The sequence below is a fragment of the Xenopus tropicalis genome, chromosome 7, assembly GCF_000004195.4.
Source record: "Xenopus tropicalis strain Nigerian chromosome 7, UCB_Xtro_10.0, whole genome shotgun sequence".
NCBI lineage: Eukaryota > Metazoa > Chordata > Amphibia > Anura > Pipidae > Xenopus > Xenopus tropicalis.
In genome coordinates, this window is record NC_030683.2 from 103,457,832 (window position 1) to 103,475,133 (window position 17,302).

The following is a 17,302-nucleotide window of genomic DNA, read 5'->3' on the forward strand; positions in this document are numbered from 1 at the left end:
ATTGGGGCAATTTTGTTTCATTGTTTACATTGTAGTTCTGTAATTTGGTGGTCTGGAAAAAGGAATATTTTAAACAAGGAACTGACTTGCAAAAGTCAGTTCCTGTAGGAGTATTTAAAAAATATATCTTTAAATCTGCCCGGGTGCTAACTTGTATGTAGGACACAAGGATGGATCTGGGCACAAGGATGGATCTTGTCTGTCTATTTTTTAGAACATCATAGTTGAGGTCTGGCAGGGTTGTGATTTGTTTACATGGGGGGGGGTGACAGGATGTTACAACACAAGAGACGTGATTATACCCTTTAACTTTCAGGTATAAATAAGTAATTAGATCTGGTGATATTTAATTAACCCATTTTAGGTGTCTAATGATATATTTAATATTCAAGCCTTATTTTATTGTATTTTAGGCTTATTAGTTTATGCAGAAACATTGTATATGAAAGGGCTTGAAGTTACTGTGCTTTGTGCCTAATGAAGCCTTATGATAGCAGGTTGAAAAATTGCCCCTTGCCACCATGGTTACTAATCCAGTGTATGTAATATATTGTATAGCAGAATACTAAGAGGCTTGAAGAGCAGCACCGAAGCTGTGAGTGATGGCCATCTTGCACAGAGTTTGCCCAGCAGTGTAGGAAGAGGCGACTATTATACACGGAGTGTCAGGAGTTTAGTGCTGGGTACTTTTGAGGTGTAAGAGAGCAGGGAAGCTTTCTTAGGCTAATGCCACACGAGGCATAGGGCGGATATTTTTGGCAAGCAGAAAAGCGTTGCTGAAAATTCCGCCATACGCCTCGTCTGACATTAGCCTTAGAGTGAACTGTGAATTGCCAAAAAAAGTTACAGCTAAAATATGTGGCTCTGAGATGGATGTGTAAAGGAATTCATCCAGGCACTCTGAGATACCTAAATACAGTAAGTGTTGTTTACCTGGATACTGATCCAATATAGATCTTTTAAGATACCTTTAGATTTTTCTTACAGATGTTTATTTTTATAAATGTATCATATTTTCTGTGCGCTTAGCTTTTAATTACTACTACTGCAGCAGTTTTTAGGAGAGCTTTATGGGATAGCTTCCAGAAAGCCCCATGGAGTGATAATGTGGGGTTTGTGGGGAAAGCTTTAGGATATAGCTGGCAGAAAGCACCATAGAGTGATCACATAGGGGTTTGTGAGGAGAGCTTCATGGAATAGCTGCCAGAAAGTACCACAGAGTAATCACACGGGGGGGGGGGTTGTGAGGAGAGCTTCATGGAATAGCTGCCGGAAAGTACCACAGAGTAATCAAGTGTAGGTTGTGAGGAGAGCTTCATGGAATAGCTGCCGGAAAGTACCACAGAGTAATCACATGGGGGTGTTGTGAGGAGAGCTTCATGGAATAGCTGCCAGAAAGTACCACAGAGTGATCATATGGGGGGGGGGGTTGTGAGTAGAGCTTCATGGAATAGCTGCCAGAAAGTACCACAGAGTAATCACATGGGGGGGGGTTGTGAGGAGAGCTTCATGGAATAGCTGCCAGAAAGTACCACAGAGTGATCATATGGGGGGGGGTGGTTGTGAGGAGAGCTTCATGGAATAGCTGCCAGAAAGTACCACAGAGTGATCATATGGGGGGGGGGTTGTGAGGAGAGCTTCATGGAATAGCTGCCAGAAAGTACCACAGAGTGATCATATGGGGGGGGGGTTGTGAGGAGAGCTTCATGGAATAGCTGCCAGAAAGTACCACAGAGTAATCACATGGGGGTTTTAAGGAGAGCTTCACGGGATAGACTGATCTATGCAATTATTTTTCCTGTAGAGCAGTGCTGTCCAACTGGTGGCCCGCGACCCCCCTCTGTGTGGCCCCCCACCTGTCTGGCTGCTTTGATGGCTTACTCTTGTGTAAGCTTTAAATGGTATCAGTACTGTGATTAACTGGCCCCCTGCATGGTTCTCACCTCAGATTCAGGCTGTAATCCCCCTGTATTGTTTAAACATGTAATCCCCTGTGTTGTTCACACCTTTTAATCTCTGCATTGTTCACCCCCTGCAGTGTTCACACCTCAGGCTCAGGCTGTAATCACCCACATTGTTCCCCTGTTCACACCTCAGGAGCAGTAGAAACCCACAAATAATCCCTGCACACTACAAAAAGAACATATACTGAGGTGGTACTTCAATTAAAAAGTTTTTTAATATATAGTTTTTTTGTGCAGACTGTAGGAGCAGTGCCAGCATTGTGTCACTGTAGGCTGCCTGTGTGTGCCATACACACAGGCATCATAGGGCAAGCAGAGTATGGCACACACAGGCAGGGTAGGGAAGGCAGAGTATGGCACACACAGGCAGAGTATGGCACACACAGGCCAAGTATGGCACAAACCAGCCAAGAATGGCAAACACAGTGAAAGTATGGCACACGCAGGCAGGGTAGGGAAGGCAGAGTATGGCACACACAGGCAGGGTAGGGCAGGCAGAGTATGGAACACACAGGCCAAGTATGGCACAAACCAGCCAAGAATGGCACACACAGTGAAAGTATGGCACACAGGCAGGGTAGGGAAGGCAGAGTATGGCACACACAGGCAGGGTAGGGAAGGCAGAGTATGGCACACACAGGCAGGGTAGGGAAGGCAGAGTATGGCACACACAGGCAGGGTAGGGAAGGCAGAGTATGGCACACACAGGCAGGGTAGGGCAGGCAGAGTATGGCACACACAGGCAGGGTAGGGCAGGCAGAGTATGGCACACACAGGCAGGGTAGGGCAGGCAGAGTATGGCACACACAGGCAGGGTAGGGAAGGCAGAGTATGGCACACACAGGCAGGGTAGGGAAGGCAGAGTATGGCACACACAGGCAGGGTAGGGCAGGCAGAGTATGGCACACACAGGCAGGATAGGGCAGGCAGAGTATGGCAGGTTTTTGCTGTACTACAACCATTAATATGGGTATGGTCATGTGATAACATGGGTGTGGTTTCAAGTGGGTGCAGTTTCAAAAAGGGGAGTGGTCAAAACTGGCTTCCATTATCGGCCCTCCACCACGTAGGTCGGAAAAATTCCGGCCCTCGGTACAACAGAAGTTGGACAGCACTGCTGTAGAGGAACTCAGGAGAAGCACTGTTTATGAAACAAACCACCTTTTACCTGCTGTAACTTCTATATTTAATATAAACCAGTATGCACAATATTAGTTATAACAAATGTAATTGGCTGCTGTTTGGGTGATTTGAGCACCCAGTGTTCATCCAACTGTTGGCTTTATATTGTGACCAGCCATCCATCCGATATTCTAGGCCATATTTAACAGGTATGTGACTTGGAATGAACATAATTATAATGCAGTTTGCAAGTTTCACTTTGCATGCATAATAATTAATAAAATAGTCACTCTTAGATTTTGTGAAGGGAGTTTATGCATAATGAGTTTCTACACAAAGTGTACAGTTTATTTAAACTGAAAAAGAAAGAGTGATATAGTCTGAGAAGAGCATATAATGAGAAATAATAGGAAAGACCATTTGAATAAGTTTATGATATTATTAGGGATACAAATCCTATTATGCAATACACCAAGACTTGGGGAATAACAGCATGAACTGTAATGGCTCTTTGCTTGTCAGCCACTTGTCCAGCTTTTTGAAGCCACTGATAGAAGTTCAGTGCATTTAAGATGCAGTTAAATGTTTCAAGGGGCATAAAGCCCTGGGCATTAGGAATGTAATGGGGTGCAGGTGATTTTGTATATAAGACTCAAAGCTATGTTTACTTTGCATTATAATGTACTGTATTGTTGGAAGCTGTGTTATAAACATACATAAAAATGTACTCAGCAATGTGGCTGGTAATAGTATCACCTGGGCAACATATCTGGACTTTGTTTTTGAATAGGAGCACATGGAAAACCCTGGGACTGGCCTAGAGAGGACTGAATTTTACAGCTGGGAAGATTTCTGTTCCTTCCTGGATGGCTGGTGTGAGGAAAAAAAGACCATGTTTGCAGTTCGTCATTCTGTGTTCCTTCAAAAAAGTGAGATTGAAAATTTTCCACATGGGCCAGAGGTGGCAAAGTCTTTAAGATACAGCAGAGTGATTCTGGGATGTAGAAGCTGCCCAAGGTACTCTGCAAGACGCTTGGCTGTGTATGTTAAGCCTATATTGCCTTTATATATCATTTTGTACCAGAATTTTAAAGCTCTGCATCATGCCATCACATATATAATATAAATATCTTATGCATCAATGTATCTCTGCTCCACAGGCTGCAGTTTACTTGGGTGAGACACAATGGGGCCTATGCATTAAAAGGTTCCAGTCTGCTAAGCTAGCAAGTTATATGTTACCTGAGGCCAGTCCAGTAGATTATTATGAGAGTTCAGTAACTAGAGGCATTTCTGCCATGAGGCAAGGAGAGGACCTCTTCTGAGGTGACACCCATGCAGGGGGAGCAAACAGCCACAGGGTAAATTACATGCACTGCCATGGAGAGCATATAACTTTAAGAGTCAGGCCTCCTTTTATTTAAATAGGTTTGGCACTTGTAAACGTAATGTAATGTAAAAGAGGGTTGTAGTTTGGACAAAGCCGACGTCTGGATCAGGTTGGGGTGCAGCAAGAAAACCGTGGATTAGGTGCACCTGCCTGTAAGTACCCACTTATACACACAGGGCTCTGTTTACTCCAAATAGCAGATGCTGCTTTTTGCCCTTGTGCATATGTACAGGCCTTCTATTCAGTCACTATTCCATTGTAGCCCTCTTTCTCTTCTTTTCAGCCTACTGCTGTCAATGTGTTATGCCAGATGAGTAGCAATTGGTACAGGGATCCACTGAGAGTAAACCCCCAGTATGTAAGGAAATGTTGGCATCATATGCTTCAGGAATGGAGCACTCTGTGGCCTATTTAAGAAAAGACTAATTTAAAGGGGAAGCATTATCAGTGTTTTTTAATTTGTTTCTGTTTTATATCAAATGTAACATTAGAGGTTTGCAAAAAATTGCTATCTAGAAAATATTTTGTGGTGAAATATGGGAGTATATTTTCTGACACATCTTAAGAAGCGACTGCAGTCAACTGTTGGCTGCTATAGTTTACTACTACACAATAACCTGTGGTTTTAAAATGAAAACTAGTTTATCCTAAATGTCTTGTCTTGCAGTTATTCATGCACACATGCAGTTGTTCACAATGATTTACCTATTGTTTTATTTCTAGGAATAAATGTACTGCAATGATCGAATTAAAACTTAGTCCTCACATGGACAGGCTGATTGTTTCCGAAAGAAACCTTTGTCATACCCATGACTGGCCAATCCCCACAACCCATATGACATCACAGGACCAATTGCAGGCCACCCAAGAGTGCCAGCTAGCTATGATCACAGATGATGTCTCCAAGAAGTTTTTAGAACACAGTGATATCAAGAATCTTCTCCCCTTTTATCCTGATTCATTGTCAGATCATCATAAAGTTCTGGGTGAATTAAATGCATTTCTAATTGCTGATCCTGGTGCAAAAATTAAGTTGGTTTTTAATGAAAAGGGAGATGTGGTGAAACATGTGTTTATAATGACATCCTGCATGCAAGACCTGGTGCAGAGATTTCCTGATCACATGTTTGTGGATTGTTTACCCCTGATTGGTGGAACCTTTGGCTTGTATACTGTGTTTTGTGAACAAGAGGACAAAAGGTGGACAACATGTGCATACTGCATTGCACAAGAAGATACCTCTGATATATTCAAGTTTATCCTATTATCTCTTGTGCAGAGCATTGCATCCCTTCAAATGCTATTAAAGTTAATAACAGTGAGTCCAGGAATCCAAGGTTGCATGAACGTTGAATCAATATTGCCGAATGCTTTAGCAAGATATTGTAAGATGATGGTCATGGACATTCTCTTTGAACAGTGCTCCCATCTAGATTTTGTCCTGCAAGCGCAAATCAGAAGTTCTATCCAGATGTTAGCTCAGACCAGTTCTCCTAATCTCTACAGTCAACACCTCTTTGAGCTGGCAGCGGCTAGCCCTCCAGCAGTGTTCCAGTGTTACTATAAAAACTGGCACCAATGCAGGAAGCTCTGGGCTAGTGATTCAGTGGCAGAATCCCCCATGTATTCCTGTGTGAAAGCCAAACAGCGAGAGCTAACTTCAAAACTGAAGGATCCTCTATCTTTGTGCCAATGCCTTAAAGTTGTTCTTGATGATGCTCAATTGATTCATGTTACCAGAGAAACTTGCAGTGACGAAGAAGCTAAAGTAATGTATCAGGTCCATTTTACTATTTTTCTTTTCACACCCTTTTTATACCTTTGTGCCTTACATTATGTAGATTGTCCTTCTTTTCTTTTTACCTTGTGTGCCATACATTTTCATGTTTTTTAATTGTCACCAGGTAGATTCATTATTCAGTATTTTCTGAACTACATGTATGCTTAACTCTATAGATATAGGAAGGCCTGCCCTACCATAGTTACTGCTGGAAATTTACGGTATTTGGTGTCCAAAAGTATATACTGTAGGCCAGTGATCCCCAACCAGAAGCTCGCCAGCAACATGTTGCTCAGCAACCCTTTGGATGTTGCTCCCAGTGGCCTCAAAGCAGGTTCTTATTTTTGAATTACTGACTTGGAGACAAGCTATAGTTGCATGAAAACCAGATATAATGCCAAACAGAGCCTCCTGTAGACTATGAGTCTACATACAGCTACCAGTAGCCAATCACATCCTATATTTTGCACCCCCATGAACCTTTTGCATGTTTGTGTTGCTCTCCAACTCCTTTTACATTTAAATGTGGCTCAGAAGTAAAAGTAAAAGATCCCTGCTGTAGGCTGATCAAATCACAAGGAAATCCCAGTTGAAAAGCCTACTCTCTCCTAACTTTCTGTTTGCGTTCACAGGTCGGCCATTGGAAGACTGGCTTTTTTTAAATGAGCGGTGCGCTTGAATTTATTCAGTTCTGTCTCTTTGAAACCTAACATTTAAAATGCAATTTGAGACCCTTGAACCAATAATTAAAAAAATATCTAGCTAGGTTATTTTTCTTTTTTAGACCAGCTATCGGTCAGTTAGGCCGTCTGAGGTCCACTTCAACGTGCCGATGTGCTCCTCATCCCAAATCAGTTTTTAAACCTGCCCAATTGACACTTGGCTGATTTTCGGCCAGATGTCTGTAAGGTAGGCCCAACTAAGGCCACCTTTATGTTTCTTTTCTTTTAATTGTACAGGCTCCATCCATTGCCCTATGTCATATTGCAGTTATATTCTTGCAGATTGCTGAGCAAAGTATTAAAGGCAGAGACAGTTCCAGCCTGCCATCTTCCTTGGTGTCTTCTGCAGTCAACACTGAGGTAATGTATGCTTAGAAGTCATCATTTTCTTTTTAGTAATGTTTAGGTTTTCCTTTATTTCATGCGTATGGCAATTCTTGTTGTTTAGTGACCAGCTGGCTTCAGTTATTTTTACCTTCCTATTTTCATTTTTTATATAGAGTTCTTATTTGTACTGTCATATTAATGATTATTTATCTGTGATCTTGTATATACACAAGATAATGTTATGGTCTGAAAGTGAACAGATGAACATGGAATATGCAAGTATTTCCTTTGTAGACAAAACAAGAACACATTTAAGGGGGTATTTTGCACTATTTCTTCATTGAGAATTTTGCCTAGGGTAATCCATATTCTAGTTTGATGGTATCTTTCATCTATTAGAAAACACAGGGATTTGTCCCAGCTATGGAGAGAGTAAACTCGTGGGCCAGTTTCAGCTGTGACAAAGAACCTCAGACAACAGACACAAGCTCAGGCGCCCTGCTGGCCTCCTAAATAAGATTATAATCCAGTAGAAGGTCTGTGGCAGGTGATATGGAAAATTGGGACAAGATAGCCAGAGATACAAAGATCATTTTATCTTAAGTCTCATAGGGGCATACTAAAGCTGGCCAAACACTATAAGATCAGCTTATTTGGACAAAGAAGCTAAAGTAATGTATCAGGTCCATTTTTTCTTTTCACGCCGTTTTATACCTTTGTGCCTTACATTATGTAGACTGTCCTTCTTTTCTTTTTGTTGTCCTTTTTTCTTTTGTGTACTATAAATTTTTATGTTTTTTTAATTGTCACCAGGTGGATCCATTAATCAGTATTTTCTGAAATACGTGCATGCTTAACCCTATAGTTAAAAGAAGGCCTGCCCTACCATAGTTATTGCTGGAAATTTTTGGTGTCCAAATACTGTAAATGAGCTGATCTTTCCAGGGCTGGATTTAAATTTTTGCCGCCCCCCCTGCCGCTCGCACCCCCTTTACCAATCACACCTCCTCCCTCTGCTGCTCGCACCTCTTCCCCAAGCCACCATCACCCTCTTCTGTTGCTCTAGCTTCCTCCTGCTGGCTCTGCTCTAGTGTTATCTCTAGAGGGCAGCCAGTGGGTGTGCGAGCAACCGATCTTGGCCGCCCTAGGCCCGGGCCCGGGAACTAAAGCTTCTGTACCAACCAAAGGCAATAACAGCCCTTTATTAGCATCATAATCTAATAATCAGCCCTGTAGAATCAGGTAATCCTCATTTTCTGCTTGATGATTTGTGACTTAGCTTCTCAACCGCTGCCCATAGCACACTAGGCATTTGATTGTCCCTAACAAGCTTAACAAAAAGGTTTGCTGCTGTGCTGAACTTTGAAGGTCTATCATTACTAGATCATAGAGATGATAAACCTTTAAGCTGGTGCAGTAAGATCAGTATATGACACCATTTCTAGCCGTTTTGCGGTCAGGTTGGTAAAGGTAGATGTGCCTCTTAGACAAGGAAGTGGGAATTTGCAGATCTTTTCTAAAAATGGAATTGCAAACATAGCAGTCATAATGAATGTAGACCAACTTTTCATTGTTTACCTATGTGAGCTGCTATTTCTCTTAAGGGAAAGGACATGGATTATGACCTCGTTGGGAAGAAATTTACTTCTTGGAATCAGTTTTGCAAATACTTTGATGACTTGTGTGAAAAGAAAAAAGCATGTTATAAAGTTAGCAGTGCAAGTTACTTTGAAAACACTGATAAGAGGGCTGAGATCTACAAATTTCAAAATGTTCGACTTGAATGTCGGCCATTACCAGATGAGATGGATAAAGACACAGACACGCAAAGGTAAGGTTTGGCAGAAAAAAAACCTAAACTGAGGTATGAATTAAAAGAACCATGCTAGCAAATCGGTAAAGGCGCAAAGTAGAATGTTTTATTGAATAAACGGTTTTCATATATGAAATACTATTTGCTAACAAAAATTTGCAAAAATGTTTAAATTCATTCAATAAAAAAAATATAGTTCAAATTTCAGCCTGCTTTATGATACAATTCAACTTTTAAAAGCTTTCATAATGTTAGTCCATCACTCGCTTATCTCTGATTTGGCAATTTCAAGATCAAGAGCTTCATTGTCGATGGACAGCACCAATTACAACTGTTGCATCTTGTGCCCAAAGGTCAGCATGGATCTGTCTAGCAGTTAAAGTTCAAGCTGAACAGAAGAATTTATTATTTATTTATTTAAGAAAGTATTTTGTAACTTTTACCTTCAGATTCTCAAATAAAACATGTGACCCATCTTTCCTTGTTGAGTGTTGCCTGTTGGGTTTTTGTTTGTTTGTTTGTTTGGGCTACATTCTTCTTGTCCAGCACATGAATGTTAATCCAGAAAATGACTTCTAATCCATTTTTTGAAGGAATTGAGTCAATTATGTGAATGCCATAATGCCTCTACTCTTACTGTGAAGAACTCTTTACATATTACTGAAAGTTCCTAAAGTATATTACTAAGTCAAAAGAGATTAAATAAAATGTGTATAGGACAAAGTCTGATTGAGTTTTTAATTGGCACAAAGCCTGTAGGCAAATGAAACAATGCTCTTTTTAAATATTAACAGAAACAGAGTTATATGCCAATTATAGATACCTAAAGTAGGGACTCCACCTTTATGAAGTAACTGTATAAAAGGTTCTTAAATATAATGATCAGTGTTACATTCATGGCTATATGGAGCATGGGGGAAGGTGCATGTAGTTTGGATACAGTGGAAGGCTCACCTTGGCGGAGAAGCTCATACAAGCTGAGATGGCCTGAGCACGAAATTTACACTTGTTTGGTAACTTGTATAGACTGTCAAATGGAAAGCAGGATAAAAAAAGGAAAAAAACAACCTGTGCTGGATCATTAGCCTTCCTGCTTTTTCCTAGCCGTCCGAGTATCCTGTCTGAGTAAGTTCCTACCCTGCTCTTGTTTCTGCAGTCCCTGGTTTTGATCTTGGCCTATTATTTGGACATTATTTTTCTCCTGGAAAAGTTGCGACTTTTTTCCCGCAACTTTTAGTGCTAAAAAGTCTAAATTGTAAATTAAAAAAAAAATCTGACTGTTAGTAAATGGCTCCCTAAGGAGCAGATTTATGGTTGCTTTAGCTTTATGATTGATTTAGCTTTTATGGTTGCCTTAATAAATTGATGGAAATCACAACATGCCCACAAAATCTGTATTTATATAAAGGTAAAGTTACACAAACTGTAACCAGCCTCCAGGCTGATGTGCTAAAGAACTTTTACCCTCAACAGATAAAGAGCCTTTCATAGCTCTACAGGTCTCCTTCTGCATTAGGGAAATACTAGTGTAAGGTACTGTTCAATAACCACAGTATTTGTTGCTGTATAAATCCTATCTTTGCTAAAAATACAATTCATTGAATGGCCAATGTTCGCTAGAATATCCAGATATTTACACACACCAGCAATATTTGCTGAGAGGTTTGTGGTCAGCACCACCCAATGTGGGGTATCAACAGTACCCCATATCTTGCTATTGGGAACCTTGGAATTTAATGCTATGATTAGGTATGATCATGATCTAGGTCAGGGCTGTCCAACTGGAGGCCCACAGGCTGGATGTGGCTCTCCAAAGGATTTTTAAGGCACCCAGTCTGCTCAAAGGCTCCAGACTTCACTGTATGACATCATTATTTTAATTTAATCCAGGCCTTGGACATGCTGTGTAAGAAATATTGAGCCCGCTACATGTAATAAGTTGGACAGCACTGATCTAGGTAATAAAAACTAAGTTGTCTGGGCTAGGTTATTATTATTTATCAATTACCTGAGCTTAGTCTTTAAAGGAGAAGGCAAGTCATTTTGGAATTTTACTGCCAATAAATTCACCATATTAGTGCCACCTAGAAAACTATATTTATTTTGCAGAAAACATTACTATACCTGAGTAAAGTAGAAGCTCCCTCAGCTCAGATCACACTAGAAGCTCTAGCTCAGATCACACTTTCCTAATGGAGGGGGGAGCAGGAGAGAGGAGAGAACTGCCCAGACTCCGGCCCCGGGAATGAAGGATTTTTCTCAGAGAGACAGTCTGATACCAAAGAAGATGTTTACAAAAACAGAGACAAGAAATCCTGTGTTTCTTTTGATAGAGAACTCAGTACAGTGTTTCTGTGAGTGCTTATTGCTGTATTTACATAGACCTTTCTGATAAAGCTTTATTAGTTTTTACCTTTCCTTCTCCTTTAAGGTTTAATTATGTTATAAACAACAGTGAGGCATTTGTAATCAGGAAAAATGTCTTTTTTCACTTTGCTTTGTGTGATCTTTTTCTTTACTGCATCATTGTTTTCATTGTTTCTCTTCAAAAATCTCACTTTCTTCCCATTTGTATTATTTCTGTTCTTCCGTTCTCCCACCTCGCTTATTGTCTTTCATTTTATTTACATAATATCTGTTTTTCAATTTAATCCACTCAGTTTTGTATAAGCCTTAAATATTAACAATAAAATTATACAATTTTGAACCATCTACGGTTTAAAGAAAAGTATTGTTTCTCCGGATAAAATGTCTCCCACCCTCCCAAAGAGGATCTAAAGCCTCTGAGAGATTGGTCATTCTAAGGTTATTGCATCTTTAAATTATTACAATCAGCTGTATCACCTGGTTTTTACTGGAAGGCAGAGTTGGTTGCACAAGTACAGTATCGCTGGCTATTATATGTTAACTTTTCTTTTCAAGAATCAAGAGGCACTTATTTATTAATGGTGGGAGCAAATGCTGTGGGCACTAATAGATGATAAAGAGCTTCCGTCTGATAGAGCATAATTGTATGAGCCTTGTATGCAATGGAGTTCAAGAGAGCACAAATGGAGGCCCAATAGACCAAGCATAACTACAGGATTCCTAAAGCTTTCTAGCACCTGTAAAATGGCACATTAGTAAAGGGGTGGGCTTGTGGAAACCCACGGGCCTATCATAAGAATGTAGAAAAGGATTAACTGGATACACATTATGAAGAGAAAATATACCCTAATATTTAGTAAGGTTATCATGTTGGGAAAATGCAGTCTTCTACTGATATTGACTTGTTCAGATTTTTAAGAATGTTGGTAGCTTTTAATTAAACCCTAGTAGAGTATCACAGACCAATGATAATAAAAAAGGGGCATAATTAGCTCATTACCCATAAGTCCTGCATGACTACAACTTTGTTTACAAGAAATTAACCTATTGGGGTTTCAGTTACCCTTTTTATTTCTTTTAATATAAGGGGATAGGGATACAGAAAGTAAGAATGGGGGAAGGGAAGGTGAGGGTATAACGCAATAATGCAATACAATCACAGCATTTAAACATTTGGGTAATGTCCCACAAAGAAATTAGTCTCTTGCAATAGATCTCTGCTACCGTGGGCGACTATTCCCCCCTGAAAAGCCTTTCCACCGGCAACAAAGGGAATCGCTGGTAGAAAGGCCTATGCATTGCTTCGGTTTTCCGAAGTCATGCAATGTTTCCTCCTGCAGGCAACTTTGCACAACTTCGGAAAACCATAGCGATGCATAGGCCTTTCCACTAGCAATTCCCTTTATTGTCATTGGAAAGGCTTGTCACGGTAGTACAGATTTATCGTGGGCAAATAATCTCCCTATGGGACATTACCTTTACACAATCACAAGATGCATATGAAACTAGGGCAATAGATGGATAACCTCTTGCCCACAAATAAATCACAGACATTGCTAGGCCCTAGCAAGCATTTTTCAGGGGACAGAATTGGAGGATGGGGTGAAGTCTCCACATTTATGTCTATTAACCATTTTCCAGTATCGGCATATAAGTGGACATGTCCATACTATACAGTAAGCTAGATTGAGTTGATATTGTATTTTAATAACAAATTTAGATTTCCATCAAAATGTTAAATCATTTTCATCTAAAACTTTTCAGCAAACTATTTATATTTCTTCCTTATTTTCACATTTATAGAAAAACCGACCAATTGTCTTGCCCAGCTTCTGTGTTCTTGCAATTTTGTAAGGAAGACAGCTGCCTGGTGGTGACACATGCACAAACGGATCACAATCACAAAACAGACTTTCAAAAATTCACAAACTTTTTCAATCTCTGTAGCCTATCCTCCTACATGCGCTTCTCCACCCTGGCCAGTAATATGGCTCAGAAATTCATTACTCCACAGGACATAAAAGATTTGATGTACTGGAAGAAAATATTAGAAAGTTCGATTTTGGATCTTCTTCAATCACTAAGGACACTTTTGTCTAAGGACCCATTGGCTAAAGTAAGGCTACGATTTACGCCAGAAGTAATGCAAATTGATTATGTGTTTCTCATGACTTCTCAAATGGGTTCCTTAATACAGAAATTTCCTTCTGTCCTCTTTATTGCCAGGCCCCTGGCTTTTTTTGATAACTATGAACTATACACAGCAATGTGTGAGGATAATGATAACACGAGTAGCATTTTTGCTTATTTTTTCACCCATAAAGGAAATCCAGCCCCATTCTGTAAGATGGTAGAGTCTATTCTTCAGAGCATTCCTGAGCTGAATATTAATTCCATTTTGCTGCAAGCAGATATTACAAAGATGAATTCTGTGCGTGATCTTGTACCTTCTTGCTCTGTGCACATAAGTCCAGCATACATGCTTGAGGTCCTACATCATCATCTAAAAGAACACGAACCTTCAAACGAGGAGAAGGTAAAAGGCTTGCTCTGTAATTTAATCAAATATCAAAACTCCTCTGAACTTTACTCCACCTACTTTACAGATCTTAAACAATCCTCTTCAGATCACTTTCTTCAATACTTTCTGCAAAACTGGAACTGTTGTAAGGAAGACTGGTGTCATGGCATAAAAGAAGAACACTTCCTGGAGTGTGCAGCCAGACAGGAAGAAGAGTTGAAGCCTATAGTGATTACTAAAGGTTCACTAGGATCTTCCATCCAAGCTATTGTAAAGGTGTTAGTGGACAGTGATAACAATGCAACTGTTGATGATGATGATGATGATTATGATGAAGGACCTGTACTAATGGAAATTTCAGATGCTAACAATGAAAAGGTAATAGTCCAAAATAATAATTTTATGTACAATTTTATGTACATTTAAGGTACATTTTAAAATTCAGAGTAACTGTGATAATGACAGTTACTTAGCAGTGCTAATGGGAGAAGATGAATGGACATTTATTAGTATGTAAGCAAATATTTTGCATCAATTTTTTACTTTAAAGGAGAAGGAAAGTAATTTGGGCATTTTACTGCCAATATATTTGTCACATTAATTCCACCTATAACAATATATTTATTCTGCAGAAACCATTACCATACCTGAGTAAACAGCTTAAGAAGCTTTCTCCGTTTGCTTAAGATAGCAGCTGCCTGCAGTCTAAACGTTTTAGCTCAGATCACACATTCCTAAGGGAGGGGGGATGGAGTTCTTAGCATTCTGGTGAGAGAGCAGAGAACTGCACAGACTCTCGCCACGGAAATTAAGGATGTTTCTGAGAGAGAAAGTCAGACACTGGAACATAATGTTTACAAAAAAAGAGACAAGAAATCCTGTGTTTCTTTTGATAGAGGACTCAGTGCAGCATTTACATAGACCTTTCTGATAAAGCTTACTTAGTTTTTACCTTTCCTCCTCCTTTAAAGGGATAATATACATATCTAATTAAAGTGTTCGTGAACTATATGCCTTTATTAATTAAGTTGTTAATTTTAATGTCAAAACAAATACCTGATTGAATTATTCATTGTTTGTATAAATGCATTTATTCATATACTTGGAGTTAGGATTTTTCTTGCCTTGACTGAGGCATGGACAACAAGCAATAGTGAAATGAGTTCTGTTGATGACCACTATGGGTGCTGCTTCTTTGCATTGTTAAATACTGTTTTCAAAGAATGATAACGAACTCCTAGAACCTAAGGTGTGTGCAGTTGCTGACAGAGGGAAAAGAAGCAGGTACAGGTTGGGTGCGGGTCCTACAGTGGCAACATTTTTCAGGTTACGGTTGGGTGCGGGTTGAGCATTTCCTGACCTTACATCACTACTGTAGTTATAGTGCCTTATTTATGTAACAAATCTTGTAACACAAGATACTATAAAGCATAATTGCTCCCTTAGTTTTTCAATTGATTTGTAATGCTAAGAAAAACATTGTTAAAGGTGTGGCAATATAGGGATGTGCTTTCATGTTATGTATATGCTGAGAAAATGCAGCAACTGTGGTATTAAGTACCCACAAAGCTTTATGGGTGCAAAACTGTGTGTTGGGATTGCACAATGTGGCACTTATAAATAAGCCCCATTATTCCCTTAAATTCACCTTTGAGTTAACTTTTAGTATGGTGTAGAGAGTAATATTCTGAGACAATTTGCATTTGGTCTTCATTTTTCATTATTTGTAGTTTTTTAAGTTATTTTAGTTTTAGTTCAGGAGCTTCTAGTTTGAAGTTTTGGCGGCTATTTGGTTGCAAGGGTCCAAGTTACCTTAGCAACCAGGGAGTGGTTGAGATGAGAGACTGATATATAAATAAGAGAGGACCTGAACAGAAAAGAAAGTTACAAAAAGTAACAATAACAATAAAACTGTAGCCTATTAGAGCAATAGTTCTGCTGCCATGAAAAAACTGCAAATGGTTTGAAGAAGGCAAATAATTCAAAAACTATAACAAATAAATAATGAAGACCAATTAAAAAGTTGCTTAGAATTGCCATTCTATAACATACTAAAAGTTAACTTAAAGGTTAACCACCCCTTTTTATGCATCATATCAAAGTTTTCCATGGTCAGAAGCCTCAGTACTTTGCCAGAGAAATTGACTGATCACTGACAGAAATGTAACCAAATGTAAAAGGCAATTAAGATTAAGGTAATTAAGTGAGCAAAATTGTTGTCCTGGGCTCATTTGGGCTAAGTAATCATAGATCTTGCATTACTGCTATGTTTTGACAAGTAGTTCTGCTTAGTTTACAAGTGTGTTGCATTTTCTCTTATAATGTCAATGCAAATATACAAACTACAGATTAAAGGAACAGTAACACCAAAAAATGTATATATTTCAAAAAAATTAAACTATAATGTACTGCTGCCCTGCACTGGTAAAAGTTTTGTGTTTGCTTCATAAACATTACTAGAGTTTATATAAACCCTGGTGTGTAGCCATGGGGGCAGCCATTTAAAAGAAGAAAAGGCACAGGTTATATAGCAGCTAACAGATAAACCCTTTAGAATACAATGGTGTCTTATCTGTTATCTGCTATGTAACCTGTGCCTTTTCTCCTTTTTTCCAGCTTGAATGGCTGCCCCCATGGCTACACAGCAGCTTATTTATATAAACTATAGTAGAGTTCCTGAAGCAATCACCCCAGTTTTACCAGTGCAGGGCCACAGTACATTATATTTCAATTACTTTAAAACGCTTTCATATTTTGGTGTTACTGTTCCTTTAACTGTTACATTCTAGGTTTCAGTGTAGCAGTTTTTTGGTGGAATCAGGGCAGCCAACAAGACAGCATTGACATAACTAAGCCTTAGTATAGTGGCACGCAGGACCCCTCATTTACAAACCATTCTGTCACCAAAACATTACAACTCTTACAATGATTTTACAGTTGGAATGCATAAAGATTCAATCAAACTCCTACTTACCTGTATAATCTATGTGTTTTTAGCTAACCATTAAGTCTTCTGATCTCAATGGCATGATTTTCCAAAGCTGGAATGAATTCAGTGAGTTTTTTGATTCCTGGTGTGAAGAAAAAAAAACCCTGTTTAAGATAACAAGTGTTCTTCCCTTGGAGAATGTGGCAGAGGATGATCTGAAGCACCTGCGATACCAGCTAGTTCAATTTGTGTGCAAGGGAACTGGTGAATGGCTGCAACACAGAGATAAGTTAAGGTAATGTCCGGCATTGTATATTTACACAGTAACATTTTATTTTACAGTAGCTTTAAAGATGTTCTTGAGACT

At 39.4% G+C, this 17,302-nt stretch overlaps 1 protein-coding gene across 5 annotated transcripts in view; it reads left to right on the forward strand.

The window, feature by feature from the left end:
* The window catches only part of LOC100489703, a 55,511-nt gene that overhangs the window by 27,536 nt on the left and 10,673 nt on the right, over window positions 1–17,302 (forward strand). For 3 of the 5 annotated variants that reach the window (XM_031906388.1, XM_031906389.1, XM_012967400.3), the window contains exons 9-14: window positions 3,877–4,103; window positions 5,200–6,256; window positions 7,261–7,338; window positions 8,910–9,136; window positions 13,289–14,384; window positions 17,004–17,230. In XM_031906388.1, coding sequence (XP_031762248.1) covers window positions 3,877–4,103; window positions 5,200–6,256; window positions 7,261–7,338; window positions 8,910–9,136; window positions 13,289–14,384; window positions 17,004–17,230 — 2,912 coding nt within the window. The remainder of the gene's footprint in view (window positions 1–3,876; window positions 4,104–5,199; window positions 6,257–7,260; window positions 7,339–8,909; window positions 9,137–13,288; window positions 14,385–17,003; window positions 17,231–17,302) is intronic. The other 2 variants (XM_018095474.2, XM_018095475.2) reach the window with 2 other exon arrangements.